At 39.3% G+C, this 14,770-nt stretch overlaps 2 protein-coding genes across 2 annotated transcripts; one reads left to right on the forward strand and one right to left on the reverse strand.

Annotated features, from left to right (window-relative positions):
* Nucleotides 1-72: 72 nt before the first annotated feature.
* Nucleotides 73-9,498, forward strand: HSP90B1 (heat shock protein 90kDa beta (Grp94), member 1; the record flags this gene model as incomplete). The annotated part of the gene is made up of 17 exons (XM_010075645.1): nt 73-297; nt 740-881; nt 961-1,077; nt 1,467-1,798; nt 2,622-2,733; nt 3,887-4,006; nt 4,602-4,718; nt 5,394-5,531; nt 5,630-5,707; nt 5,795-5,860; nt 6,116-6,385; nt 6,620-6,865; nt 7,129-7,265; nt 7,674-7,752; nt 7,849-8,004; nt 8,579-8,677; nt 9,238-9,498. Coding segments are annotated over 17 exons (2,464 nt in total), but the record flags the coding sequence as incomplete, so codon positions are not given.
* A 3,955-nt stretch (nt 9,499-13,453) lies between these two features.
* Nucleotides 13,454-14,763, reverse strand: LOC104457470 (chromosome unknown open reading frame, human C12orf73). Its single transcript, XM_010075644.1, has 2 exons — nt 14,656-14,763; nt 13,454-13,528 (listed from the first exon to the last, which is right to left on the reverse strand). The coding sequence occupies exons 1-2, from the start codon at nt 14,761-14,763 to the stop codon at nt 13,454-13,456; spliced, it is 183 nt and encodes a 60-aa protein (XP_010073946.1).
* Between the last annotated feature and the right edge of the window lie 7 nt (nt 14,764-14,770).

Here is a 14,770-nt window from a genome sequence, read left to right on the forward strand (position 1 = left end):
GGCTCATGCGCCGTCACGGCCGGGGGAGTCCGGCCCCTTCCCCCATCTTTGATGTGTCCGCCTGGGTTGAAGTTTTCGCAGAGAGTGGGGGTGGAGGGACAGAACAGAGCCTAAAACCTTAGGAAAGGGCAAACAGAGAACTTCGGTAGTGTCTAGTGGGGGTCGGGCTGAGATAGTTAAATTTCTTGTTTTCTCAGTATCTGTTAGAGCTGATGAGGTGGAGGTGGATGGTACCGTGGAAGATGACTTGGGTAAAAGCAGAGAAGGATCTCGAACAGATGATGAAGTTGTTCAGAGGTTAGTACCTGGGGTTCTGGGTAAGTTACTTCTGAAACGTTAAGGCTTTCTCTTGTTTTGAGGCAGTTGGGGTTAGAGCATCAGTAATGCCTAAAGCCTCTGATATAGGGGGGAACACCATTCAAAAGAGAGATCTAATCAGCTGGGAGAAAATAACATATTTCTGAGAAAGGCTGTTTCCTTTGAAATACAAGTGAGTCTGAAATAAGTTTTACTTGTAAGCATGGATTTTTCCACTCATAAGTTTTAGATTAAGGTTGTGTAGTTGAGGACAGGTACTCTTGTACATACCTCATTTGATCATGGAACTTTTGGGCTGTGTCAGTGATTAAGGGTCTTAGTATTTTGTTCTAACTAGACTATCATTGCTGTTGCTAAATGATAAAGTTAGTGATGCTGTTTGTGGACAAGACTAATTGGTGGGTTTTCTTTGTCCTAACAGAGAGGAAGAAGCTATCCAACTAGATGGCTTAAATGCATCCCAGATCAAAGAAATAAGAGAAAAATCTGAGAAGTTTGCATTTCAAGCAGAAGTGAATAGAATGATGAAACTTATTATCAATTCTTTATATAAGAATAAAGAGGTTAGTGCCTTTATCAGTTGAATGTGGTAGAACTGTTTGTGTGTGTTCTGGAATTCCTGACTACTGGTTTCTATTTCAGATTTTCCTCAGGGAGCTTATTTCAAATGCTTCGGATGCTTTAGATAAGATACGGTTAATATCCTTAACTGATGAAAATGCTCTTGCTGGTAATGAAGAACTTACAGTCAAAATAAAGGTAAGAAGCATTAGGTAGAGTGATCTCTTACAGAGGAGTGGTGGGAGGAATGTAAAAAGATAGTGCATCATTAAATCTAAATTTTTGGTTTAATACTGATGCAAATAGAAACTAGGACCCCATCAGGACCCTTGCAATTAACTTATTAAAGACTACCCTTCTTTTAATGGTGAAAATGTATTTCTGGTTGTATAAAGAGTAATTGAAGTATTGAAACACTTCAAAGGTAGGTCTTCCTCATTTCTGTAGTTACTGCAAATTCAATTTATTGTAGCCAGATGTGTTTGTATTGGAATAAATGCTACTCTATTTACCACTTTTCTGTGGCAGTGTATTATATATTAAGATTAAAAGTTAAGTCAAACTGCACCTTTTTTTTTTCTCTCCAGTGTGATAAAGAGAAGAACATGCTTCATGTTACAGATACAGGCATTGGCATGACAAAAGAGGAGTTAGTTAAAAACCTGGGTACCATTGCAAAGTCTGGTACAAGTGAATTCTTGAACAAGATGACTGAAATGCAGGATGATAGCCAGTCGACATCTGAGTTAATTGGCCAGTTTGGTGTTGGCTTTTATTCTGCTTTCTTGGTAGCAGACAGGGTTATTGTCACATCAAAACACAACAATGATACTCAACACATTTGGGAGTCAGATTCAAATGAATTCTCTGTGATTAGTGACCCAAGAGGAAACACTTTAGGACGTGGCACAACCATAACGTAAGTGTTAAGTTTATTTGGGTATAATAGAAAAAAGTTGTGTGGGTACACTTTGGTCATTGGAATATGTGTATGATTTTTAGCATTGTGACTGATACTGTTCAATTCTTGTAATACAGTTTTTTCCAGTTTAATAGAAACATGCAAGCTGTTAACTGCATCCAAAATAAATGCAGAGTGGTAATGTAGTTGCTTCACATTCCATTAGATCAACTAAGAAAATCATGAGCATCTTGAAACTAGCTGTCACCAAGTAATTCCAGACAGTTCAGCTGCCTGCAAACTCATTCAGTTCCTCAACACAATTGTGGCCTGTCAAAACCTATCCAGGGGCTGTAGAGCTTCCTCTTGGAAACTGGCTGCTGTTTATATACCAGTGAGACTGGTCTGATGCAAGTCTGAAAGTAGAGGTAGTTTGACAGTCCTATTTTCAATGCTTTCATGAGCAGATAAATTTATTTGATTAGGTTTTAGAGAACTTGAAGAAGGCACTTGGGATAAAAAAGTTCACCTCAGTGCTCTAGTTCCAAGTAAAACCCATGAGAGTGCAGTAAGGTTCTGCTAAGTGTCAATATGATTTGAGATTTTCATCTAGACTTCTGCATATTGTGTTCTGCCCCAACTGTTGAAACAATTACCCTTCCTTGGCATTGGAGCAGTTTAGTAAGGATTGTATTTTTTACAATATACTTGTAGCTAAACTAAGAAATAAATTTGAACAGTATAGCTGCAACAGAAGGAAAATGTATCTCCCCCTATAAAACTATTCTAAAATACCTGTTCAGAACTTTAAGTGAAGAGTGTGCTTTTTTTTTTCCTTTAGCCTTGTCTTGAAGGAGGAAGCATCTGATTATCTTGAGCTGGATACTGTTAAAAATCTAGTAAAAAAATACTCACAGTTTATAAACTTCCCCATATATGTGTGGAGCAGCAAGGTAAGTATATTTAACTGAGCATTGCACAGTATGAGGCTTGGTTATGAAAACTGGACAGATCTTTCAGGAAGGATGAGGGCATGCTCTAGAACTTGGCTAATTTCTAAAATTCTTCCATTCCTCACTCTTCTGGCTAGCATTTTACTAGTTACTTGCTCTCCAAAAGTTACTGTGTTGCTGAAATTGCAAACTTCGAAGGAACTTGATTTTATTGTGACTCAGCGTCACCAAAGGAGCAAGATTGTGCTAATTACTAAGCAAGATCTTTCTTCCACTGGTTTTGTTTGGTACCTGGAAGCTTTAGTAAGATCATAGAATCATAGAATGACCCGGGTTGGAAGGGACCTCAAGGATCATGTAGTTCCAACCCCCCTGCCTGGCAGGGCCACCAAACATACACATTTACCTAGATCAGGTTGCCCAGGGCCCCGTCCAACCTGGCCTTGAACACCTCCAAGGACGGGGCATCCACAACCTCCCTGGGCAGCCTGTTCCAGGGCCTAACCACTCTCCTAGTAAAGAACTTCCCCCTAACATCCAACCTAAATCTTCCCTCCTTCAACTTGTATCCATTTCCCCTAGTCCTGCTATTGTCGGCCCTTTCAAAGAGTTTACTCCCCTCCTGGGTGTAGATTCCCTTCAGGTATTGAAAGGCTGCAATGAGGTCACCCCGCAGCCTTCTCTTCCCCAGGCTGAACAAGCCTAACTCCCTCAGCCTGTCCTCATAGGGGAGGTGCTCCAGCCCCCTGATCATCTTCGTGGCCCTCCTCTGGACCCTCTCCAAAATCTCAAGACAGGGCCATGGTTGGGTGTCCTCCTGAAAACTGGGCAGCACCTTAACTTTTAGGCCTATTCTTCTGATGTTTTCTTGGTGTAGCACTGCCTTAAAATCACCCAAGTCTCTGATTAGCATTATGTGTAAAGCTATAGAAAAACTTGAGTACAGTGACCTTCCAGTGTATTGAAAGAAACCATGTACTCATGGAAAAATACAACTAAAAAAACATAGCTGCCCATAGAGAAATGCTTGTGATAGGCAAATAATACAAGTTAAACTAGTGCTCTGGGAGATTAAGCTGTTTGAGAAAATACTAGAAGATACTTGGTGGGAAGCCAGGCAGTCCCAAGTCCCCCCTTTGAATTGTCTCTTTAGACAGAGACTGTTGAAGAACCCATTGAAGAGGAGGAAGCAAAGGAAAAAGAAGAAACGGATGATGATGAAGAAGCTGCAGTTGAAGAAGAGGAGGAAGAGAAGAAACCAAAAACTAAGAAGGTAAAGTTTGTAAAACTTAGGGTTTTGTAACTTGTGTCATAGTCCAGCAATTTTCAGAGGTAGCCTTCCAGAGGTACATTTTGGTAGTGTGTGTGCTTTCAAACAGCAATCGTGTTTAAGTGTGGTTAAAGATCGTGTCAGGAAATAAGATTGTAAACAAAACAGACTTAGTTGAAATCAGGCAAATGTCTGACAATAGCCTTGTGAGGCAGTGGTCCCAGAACTAATTATAAATACTTGAGTGAACTGCTTGAAATGGTACTGGACTAAAGTAATCTGACATTGTTGAGTAGTTTAAATTGAGTATACTCTGCTAGAAGGCTTTTTTTCCAGAATGGCAGTAGTATGCTGATACTCAGTGAAGGTGTTAAATGTACATAGTGCACACTGTAGTAGACTTAAGTCTTGTTTCCATGTGTTACACTAATGCGTATCCTTGAATGAGAATATCCAGGCCATTGCATAATTTATTTTGTAAATAGGAAAAAGCGTTTGTTTTTGATGTGCTGTTGTATTACTTGGCCCCAATGTAATGTCTTTAACTGACTTAAATGAAGAATGCGTCTATATTATACTGTGGTGTTTACATACCTAGGTTGAAAAGACTGTCTGGGATTGGGAGCTCATGAATGACATAAAACCAATCTGGCAGAGACCATCTAAAGAAGTTGAAGAAGATGAATACAAAGCATTCTACAAAACCTTTTCCAAGGTAAGCTCTGAGTCTCAAGATTGTTCCAAAGTAATAGCTTTGCTATAGTATCTCTTGCAGTCTAAACAAAACTGAGTGCTTATTTGAACCTATGAGGTGTTAGCATCTCAGTCAGGAGTTAAATCTTTTTTTTCCAGGGAAGAAGGTACTGTCACCGAAGTGTTGAGTGTCTTAGGTTTGAGAAGTAATACATTCCAGTTCATATGGAGTTTACTGATGTGTTTAAATATTGACAGGGAAATTTTTATTTATTCTGGAAGTGCTGGTGCTTGTGTTGTACATAGTGGAAGAAAGAGGAAGATGTGGCTTTCTAGAAACAACATTGTCTTTATGTGTAAATATAGCATAATGTGTTACTTGGGGGTCTCTTAACTGTGTTATGATGAAACTACATTGGTTACTGTGGTATTGGTGACTTTTTGGTGGTTAGTTTAAAAAAAAAAAACCCAAAACAAAACAAAAAAACCACAACTAGTAGGTCTCAAGGAGGGTTACTTCTTTGTAACTAAGCTGAATCCAGAACTTTTGTCTCTCTAATAGATTATAACAAAGCATGGTTAGAAGGTTTAATTGTAAAATAATTGCACTTATTTGCCAAACTCACATTATTACTGGAAATGTATAAACTCACTGATATTTTCCCTGTGTCCATTAAAAAAAATTCTCTCGTCACAGGAGCATGATGACCCAATGGCTTACATCCACTTCACTGCCGAAGGGGAAGTAACTTTCAAATCTATCTTGTTTGTTCCTAATTCCGCTCCACGCGGCCTGTTTGATGAATATGGATCCAAAAAAAGTGATTTCATTAAGGTAGGACAAGCAAGTGTATGGGTATGGTTTCATGTTTAAAAAAAAAAAACACACACAGCACAAATGTAACCCGGCTGATGTTTCCTCTTGTAATTCAGCTCTACGTTCGAAGAGTGTTCATCACTGATGATTTCCATGACATGATGCCCAAATATCTTAACTTCGTTAAGGGTGTTGTAAGTATTATAAGTCTAACTTGCGTTTGATTTTTTTTTTTAATCTTCAAATACTGCTAGCTATACTTAAGTTTCTTCCTCAATTAGGTGGATTCTGATGATCTTCCTTTGAATGTATCTCGTGAAACACTTCAGCAGCATAAATTGTTAAAGGTAAGCTTAAATTCTTCCATTGTAAGCACATGACAGTAGTGAGATTTAGAAGAATAATAGCTTGATTAATTTTTCATTTTACAAGGAGTGTGAAATTAAAGTATAGTAAACCCATGCATTGCTGTTTTCAGACTACATCTGTTCACTTCACATCAGGGGGACACTAAGTGTCTTGAATCCATCCTTTGCAATGGGGTTGAATTGAGGGTTCTTTCAAGTGCTTATTGTTGTAACTTGGTATTGCTGCTTTTTTAGGTGATCAGAAAGAAACTTGTTCGCAAAACTCTTGATATGATCAAGAAAATTGCAGAAGAGAAATACAATGACACATTCTGGAAAGAGTTTGGTACTAATGTAAAGCTTGGAGTTATTGAGGATCACTCCAATCGTACACGACTGGCTAAACTTCTTCGCTTCCAGTCTTCTAATCATGAGAGTAACCTTACAAGCCTTGACCAGTATGTGGAAAGAATGAAAGAGAAGCAAGACAAAATTTATTTCATGGCAGGTGCCAGCAGAAAGGAGGTATGTGAACATGGAAGAAAGGAAAGGGGGAAAAAAATTTTGACTCCTAGTTAAAGTAGTACCATAAACACTGTGCACTGTGTATTTGCTGTAAATGTGGAAGCTGCATGCTGATGTGTTACTTCTGCAGTTCAGTTTTCCTTGTACCAACATTTGTCAAGTAGTTTTGCTGGTTTTGCTAGCAGCCGGTACCACTGCAATTAAAATGGCATCTGATCTGTTTTTTCATCTTAGGCTGAGTCCTCACCATTTGTTGAACGTCTTCTGAAAAAGGGCTATGAAGTGATCTATCTGACTGAACCTGTAGATGAATACTGTATTCAGGCTCTGCCAGAGTTTGATGGCAAGAGGTTTCAGAATGTAGCAAAAGAAGGAGTTAAGTTTGAAGAAAGTGAAAAGTCTAAGGAGAGTCGGGAAGCCTTGGAAAAGGAATTTGAACCACTCTTAAACTGGATGAAAGACAAAGCTCTAAAAGACAAGGTAAAATCTTGTGCTATATGTAGTGCATACTTGTAAATGTTGTGCTTGCTACAACACACCTTGCAGATTCTTTCAGCATAGCTTCTCTGCCTTTCTAGGGATAAATAAACATGTTTAATACCTTTATTTCAGGAAGGTAGTGAGTTAGAATGTCATCTTTGAGCCTTCAGAAAATAAAGAAGTGTGAGGAAATTTCAGAGTTGTTTATTTCCTCTATAAGCTATTAGCTCTGTGAACTAACATTAAGGCTTTTTTTTCTACAGATTGAGAAAGCTGTGCTATCTCAACGTTTAACCCAGTCCCCGTGTGCTCTTGTGGCTAGTCAGTATGGATGGTCTGGTAACATGGAAAGAATCATGAAGGCTCAAGCTTACCAAACGGGGAAGGATATATCTACAAAGTATGTATTCAGTTACGTAGCAGCAGATATGACATGTAGTTAATGGCCTCCCTTCCATCTGGTTCAGATCATCCTTCCTATTGTAAGTCACTTACAACAGTGAACTGTTGTTAAATTGAACTGAAGTTGCAGTCTCCAGTGTAGTCTTACATAGTTATTTCAGAGCCCAGTGTGTAAAATGGCCTGGTGAGCAAGATTCATCAATGGCATTTGCTATCTGTCATTTGGTTACAAGAGAAGATGAACTGTCTTAGTAACTTGAATGCTTTTTAGAGTCAAGCTAGTATTACAATGGGGCAGGGTGAGGAATATACTTGTTACTGTGGCTGTAATCAGTATTCATGCATTTAAAGATGTAACTGGGTTTTGTACTTCAAAACTTAGTGTTGTAATTTCTATTCTTCTTAGTTACTATGCTAGCCAAAAGAAGACATTTGAAATTAACCCGAGGCATCCCCTGATCAAGGACATGCTGAGGCGAGTCAAGGTAAAAGAAATAACAGTAATGAAATACTGATTACTTGGCTGCATACAACCTAGTTAACAGTTGGGGTTTTTATTTTTAAATGCTCTTCCACATTAGGAAAATGAAGATGACAAAACAGTTTCAGATCTTGCAGTGGTATTGTTTGAAACAGCAACTTTGAGATCAGGATATATGTTACCAGACACTAAGGAATATGGAGACAGAATAGAAAGGATGCTTCGTCTAAGTTTAAACATTGACCTGGATGCAAAGGTTAGTTTGCCTTCAACTTGATAACTGACTGATTGTTGCTACATCTTAAAAGCAGATTCTTGATAAACTTGCATGAAATGAAATGTATAAAAGGAAATGTATTCAGCTTCCTACACTTAAGTGGGCCACCAGGAGCCCAGTTCAAGTACCTGGGTGGGAAACTGAGTCTGTACTTCATGCTCATGTCCTCCCTTCCAGTTTTATTTCCAGTTGCTTGGAATTCTGTTCTTTCATTATGCTTCTCAAGTATTGCTCTGTCCTTAACTAAGTGGTGGTTCTGTGGGAGTAAATGGGGGGCCACAAAGGCACATGTGCCCATCTTGTTAACTGAGAAATTAATAAGTGGGTATAAGTAATATGGGTTCTCATAATGCTGTGCAAGAACTTCGGCAAGAACATATCTTGCCAGGTATGATAGTGTGTCAATGCTAAACAGAACTTGCTTTCTCCTTCTAGTAGCTTGGGGCAAATGTTAGGAGCTGATAGTGAATACTTCTATAGCCTGGATTTAGCTACTCTACAACTAGTAAACATCCTAAGCAAATAAAGCAAATTACTTGTGATTTTCCTCCAGGTGGAAGAGGAACCTGAAGAGCCTGAAGATGCAGCTGAGGAGGCAGAACAAGATGAAGAGGAGGTGGATGCTGATGCTGAAGACAGTGAAACACAGAAGGTATGGTCTCAAGTTTGACTCTTATCTTACCAATATTTATGTGCGGTTTTGTCTGTGGTGCTTCTTGGCAACAAACTTGTTCATTGTGCCTTTCATGACACTAGTTTTTAGAGTGAGGCTTTCCAAGCTTTTCTTGTAGGGGAAAAAATCTGCAGCACAGATGACATTTCATTCTTTATCAAACTATATTGTAAGAAGAAAGCACTTAAATATGTTCAAAGCTGGAGCTAAATTAAGCTTAAGAGATTTTAACAGAGTGCCCTATGGCAAGAAAACAGCAAGTCCTCTACAGTGAATTTAATGTAACCTGTTGGATTTCCACAGCCTGTGGGCAATATCAACAAATCTGCAAGAGTATAGTTTCAGATGCTTACAACAATACAGACTTGCACCAGGACTACCTCTAAACAGTTCAGCTGTTGTGTGAAGTCAGCCTTCACTTAGCTATTGTCTGCAGTTGATGTCTTGATGGATACATGAGTTCAGTTCTTCTGGGACAGCTGTTGTAACCTTTTCTGCTTTCAAAAAGCAACATTCTGATTATCTGTTTGTCTCCACAGGAATCCACAGATGTGAAAGATGAACTGTAAGCTGCACTCAACTACCGTCCTGCATTGGGGGGTTAGGAGGGAATGTGAATTAGATTGTTTTGTTTTTTTCCACTGTAAAATGTTGAGGGATGGTATGGGGTTTAAGGGTAAAGGAGGATTTTTTTAAGTTGACTTTTCTAAAAACATTCCTCATGAATGTAAATTTGTATTATTTAACTGACTTGGTGTAAAATCTTGTCATGTACAAAATAAAATGTTCCCAAACACCACTAACTCTAAATTCCCATGTAAACTCATCATGTGGGCTACCACAAAGAAACAAAAGGATTGTCTTGAGTGTTCAGGTCCTCTGTACAACAGATACTTAGTAGTTCTCCTGCCTCTCCACACTGGCACAGCCACACTTTAACTGCGTAGTTTATACCTATGGTTGAGTTTTGTGTTAACAATCCTGTTGTGCTCTTTAGCCAAAATATATTTGGTATCTGTAGAGCTGTACTGAACTTACTATCTGAAGTATTCAAGAAGTTATATATCTACTGTCATCTTAAGAAAGATGAGTTAGGGCATTTAAAAATAGCATTGGAACTGAAGTCCTGCCAGCTTGCACTGGACTATATGTGACTTGTACAGAATAGGCAGTTTGGCTTTTACAGAATGGCTTTTACAGCTGAGATAAACAGAAACAAAATTCACTAAAGATATGAACAACAACAGCCAGAAGTGGCTTACTGCATGTGAGCTTATACCATCCTCCACAGTGTTTGGTAATCCTGCCTTTAACTTGTGTAGCTTTCCCAACAGCTCCAGCAGTCCTTTTTGGTTTGGTGTTTTGTTTTTTTTGTTTTGGGTTTGTTTTTTTTTTTAAGATAGAAGCTTTTGTCTGTTACAGTAGTTCCTTAATGCTGTTGTTCCTAAACTGTTTCACTGTTGTTCTATGTCTCTCTGGTATGGTGAAGCACTGTAAATACTTAGATTCTAATTCAAGCTTGATTTGCTGACACTAAATTGTAATGTAGACAGGTTGAACTGGAGGCACCACTTCTTCTATTTGTTATGAGGTGTTTGAGCACTACACTTTCTCACTAGTGCCGCTACTTTGAAACACCATGGGGTTGATAGAAAGTGTTAACACTGAAGGGTTGGTTTTTGCCTTTTACAGAAGAAGTACATAGAAATAGTATTTCTATACAGTTACTCTACTTAAGAGCCACTCTTGATAACAGCACTTTCAAGAAGTTTGAGTTTTACAATCTGAAGTGAAATAAACTGTTTCTAGTCAGGTGAGGGCACTAAACACTGACCTGAAGAACTTGCTTTACCTTTACTTTTGCTAGGCTTTTTCTGTCTTGCCCCAATACTGTTTCCATGCAATAAATACAAATGCCATGTATCAGTGTGGCTCTTGAGTTAGGGTTGAGACAGAGGTGTTGGCTTTGTTTGCTGTTTGAGACTTGAAGGAATGGGAGCTTCGTTTGGTTTTTTTTGAGGTAGTTGGGGGGGGTTGTTTTGGTTTTTGCTCACTGTAGCAGTACCTTAGATTTACCAAAGAGCCTTGTGAGTGGTCTAAGCCTAGAGTGTAGTTCAGCAGCTAGCCATATCAGCTTTAATAGCAGCCCTTTGTTAGTAAGTTATTGAAAAGGCAGGTGCAGCATTTCTTTATGAAGTATGGTGGTCTTAATAGGGCAGTGCAACTTGTGTGCTCTGTAGCGATCAACTGCTGCTGAAGTTTTGATTTAATACTTCCTAAAATATCACAGTGATATGCTTCTGAGTAGGTCATCAATATGTACCCCTTAATATCACTATTTGAACAGCCTGAGTAGCAAATGTCTCAGGCCTCTATGGTTGCTGCAGCTAACAAACTGAAGAGCAGGATTGGAAGTGTAGGGTTGCTTGCTACAGTATTCTTAATCTGTTAGTGACTTGTAGGCTTAAACCACCTTTGTTCTGTTTCATAGCTGAAGTTTACAATGCCTTGATTGGTTTTTAGGATGGCATATCTGATTCAGTTTCAGACATTATAATAAAGTGCACACTTGAGAGTCATGCTTTGTGCTTCTTCATCTTCCTCAGTTGAGGATATCATGTGCAACATAGCTGTGGGCCAGCTGCTTTCTGTACCCTGGAGTGACAATGTTTGCTATTAATAAGCACAAAATGCAATTGTAAGCTTGTGGGTTTGGGTTGGTTTTGTTTTTTTTTTTTTTTTTGGACAGCTCTGGGAAGTCAAATAGTGTCAATGCTGGAAGAAGTGTCTCCTAGTTGCAGTGAGGGTATTTCAGTGCTGCAGGCATGCCAGTTGTGAGGGTGTCACCTCTGCTGTTAAAACGTGGTGTATTGTCAGGTTTGCTGTTCCTAGATGGGCACTAATGAGAATGGTTCCTTCCGTGCTAGAAAAGCCCTGGGGTAAAACAGATGTTCCCTGTTGCTTAGTTTCCATCAACAGTGGGATACATTTAGAAATCCAAGCCAAATTAGAAGTAACTTTGCACCCTTTACATGAGAAAAGCTTTTAGAAAAATAGGGAGAAATGTATCTCGCATGTCAGAAATCAACAACATAATGACAGAAGTGATGTCCTGACAAAGGGCAAGTAACAGAGTAAGGTTGGTGGATCCTGGCTCTTCAACGGGATAACTGAAAAACTGCTATTCCTGCCCTAGCTAGAACAAGAACAAAATACTGCTGAACTGTCCCATCTCATCTCTTCAATAAACTTTGTCTTATCCTGAGGTGGAAGGGTGTCAGTCTCGGCTTTGTTTAGGTACAGTGAAGGAGAAAGGAGTTTCACCAGAACTGGACCTAGTAAGATGTTTTCACTGATTGATTTAATTTGGATTTAACATCTGAGGTTTACTTGAGGCCTTTGTATGAATGACTGCTGTCATTGGTAAAGATACCGAGCCTGTGATCTAGTCCTACTAAGTACAGGCTGCAGCCTGAACATCCATATAAGAGCAGGAGAGGATTTCATCATGCCTGGGCTGCTTTTCTGTATCAGCCAATGGCTGCAAAATGTCTGAGAGCAGAGGCACATGCAAAGGAACCATAACCTTTTCATCCTAGGAAATTCAACTCCAGCTTCTGTAAACATACATAAAGTAACAGCTTCACAGCTGGAACACATGTAAAAGTAGCACTTCCAGTGGTTGTTTCTGGATCCCTCTCCTATTACAAGACCTCCCAGTACTTTGCCAATAGGAATTAGGGAGCTTTTTTGTTTCCTTAATGGGTCATTTGTCAGATAGTGCTTTTCTTTTTTTTCTTCATTTTCTTAAATGAGTGAGAATTGAGGATGAAGCCTATGCCTTATCTGGGTACCTTTCTCAAGGGAAAGCAATCCCTAACTTTCACAAGCTCTTCTGCATACCATTCGAAAATGGCTTGTTGTACTGTCTTTGTAGGATGTTGACTGTGTTAAGTTCTGGGATGAGATTTTTGCAGCAATGCTATTTCAGGATGGAAAGGTAAATCTGCACTTGTTACTTCAGAGTTTTGTATATTTACAGCTATCAAAAGTAGCTGTAAACAGAAGAATATGCTCAAATGGATTACAAAGGTATATAATTTCAGTGTGATCTGTATGTATTTGCCCCATTTTAACTGATGCAACCAAGTTGTAAGATGCTACCCAGCCTTACAGTATAATTTCCTGTCAGTAATAGAAAGCTAAAGTAACTGCTGTTACAGCATTAGAAGGAGTCCAGTGCAAGAAGTGCCACAATACATAATCTTTCTTGTTTGTACATGCCATCACTTACTATACTGGATTCTGGGTTACATCGAGTAATACCAAGTTAAAGTATAAAAAGGGGAGAAATGCCAACGGGTGACTGGGGTTCTACTGCAGATTAACAGGTAAGCTTATTAAGGCTAGTGAGGGGCCATAAAATCTTAACTTTTCAATATGCTGAACTTCCTATACTTATCAGCTTAAAAGATTCAAATTCCATCAGATTTGCCAATGGGAGTTTGCATCTTTTATTCTGAAGGATACTTACACTGCAATCAAGATTAAGAAATCATAAACACTTGTGCACAACCGATTGGACTTCTAACAACAGTATTCATCACACATTTTAATGCTGCCTGTAACTGCTTGAAGGAAACAAACAAACAAAAAAAAGTATTAACGGAGTAGAGTATTTCTGCAGCTGAGACAGTTGAAAAAACCTGAGTTCCAGTTTTCACAACATTCTGGTCACTGTTCTGAAGTTTGAACTTAGCTTGATCTTGCTTTTAGACCCAACAGTTCTGTTTTCAGTTCTCCAGGCTTAGGGGGTATTTCAGGTATACTCTGTTAAAAAATGGAGAAAGACGTCACCATTATGGCAGATGAAAAATTAAACTCACAAAACAGTAAATTAGCACACTCAGTAAAAAACAGCATTATAGCTGAATTGTGATTATACCACCTTCTTTTTTTGAGCCAAGTAAAATTCTTACATGCAAAACATCTAAGAATTAACCTATTACCTTTTTGTAATTTGACTTATTTCAAAGTAGCAAAATATTTGGAAAAAAAAAAAGAAAAAAGTAAGAATAGGTTTTTTTAAAGGAACAAAGCTTCTTTTTGCCATTTGCAAAAGTAAGTTTGGTTGAGATGTCTGGCAGAGTTGAAGTTTCCACAGACATTCTTTCTCTCGTTTACAAAATAAAAAGTTTCACTGCTTCTATCTTTCTGTTTTAGAAATTAGGCACTGAAACTGAAGATGAAATTTAAAAAAGGAAAATATAGCAGATGACATGATATTTCAAGAACCATACCTCCTCAAAATTTGTGCTAAAGAGGTGATCATTATGTCATTCTGAATAAATATGGCATTCTGACATGATAGCTCCAGCATGGTGATTTTTAAACTTATTTCTGATTTGAAAACAGCACAGTTTTTATGAAAAAACAAAAAGTATACAAGAACAGAAGGACAAGATAACGCTTACAAACTAGAAGGCCTCCAAGAGACCAAATCAACCGTTAATATCCCTGAAGAGTGGTCTCATGTGGAGCTTGGCTCTGCAACCCGAATTTTGATAGGCTTGACTCTCAGCCTGTCATTGTTTCCAAGATAAACTTGTGGTCATCTTCATCTCCATTAACGGAGGGGGAAAAGTCTATTTAAGTCTAATAGAGCCCTTTCTCGGCGCTTTTGCATGCTCTTTTCAAAAAAACAACCTCCCACGGCAGAAACCCCTGCTGAAGAAGCTCGCATCGCTTGCCCGGTTTCGGTACCACGTCGCCAGTTTGACGGCAGCTCCCAAGAGATGCCCTGGCCACCTGCTCGCTGCCTCTTCAGAGGCTGAGCACCTTTTGGAGCCGGGCCAGAGACGCCCCTACACAAACCCTCTGCAGGAGGCCCTCCACCCCGCAGACACGCCACCGGGCTCCGTACCGCGACCAGCGACCGGAGCCGCCCGGGCACTTACAAGGTCAGGCCTGTAGTACCTGTGCACCACCTCAGCTCCGGCGAACATAGCCAGCATGCTGGCCGCCAGCGCCTTCAGGTAGGTGTGCCAAGGCACGCCGGCGGGCATGGCTGCG

The sequence above is a fragment of the Pterocles gutturalis genome, unplaced genomic scaffold (genome assembly GCF_000699245.1).
Source record: "Pterocles gutturalis isolate BGI_N339 unplaced genomic scaffold, ASM69924v1 scaffold41742, whole genome shotgun sequence".
NCBI classification, from domain to species: Eukaryota; Metazoa; Chordata; class Aves; order Pterocliformes; family Pteroclidae; genus Pterocles; species Pterocles gutturalis.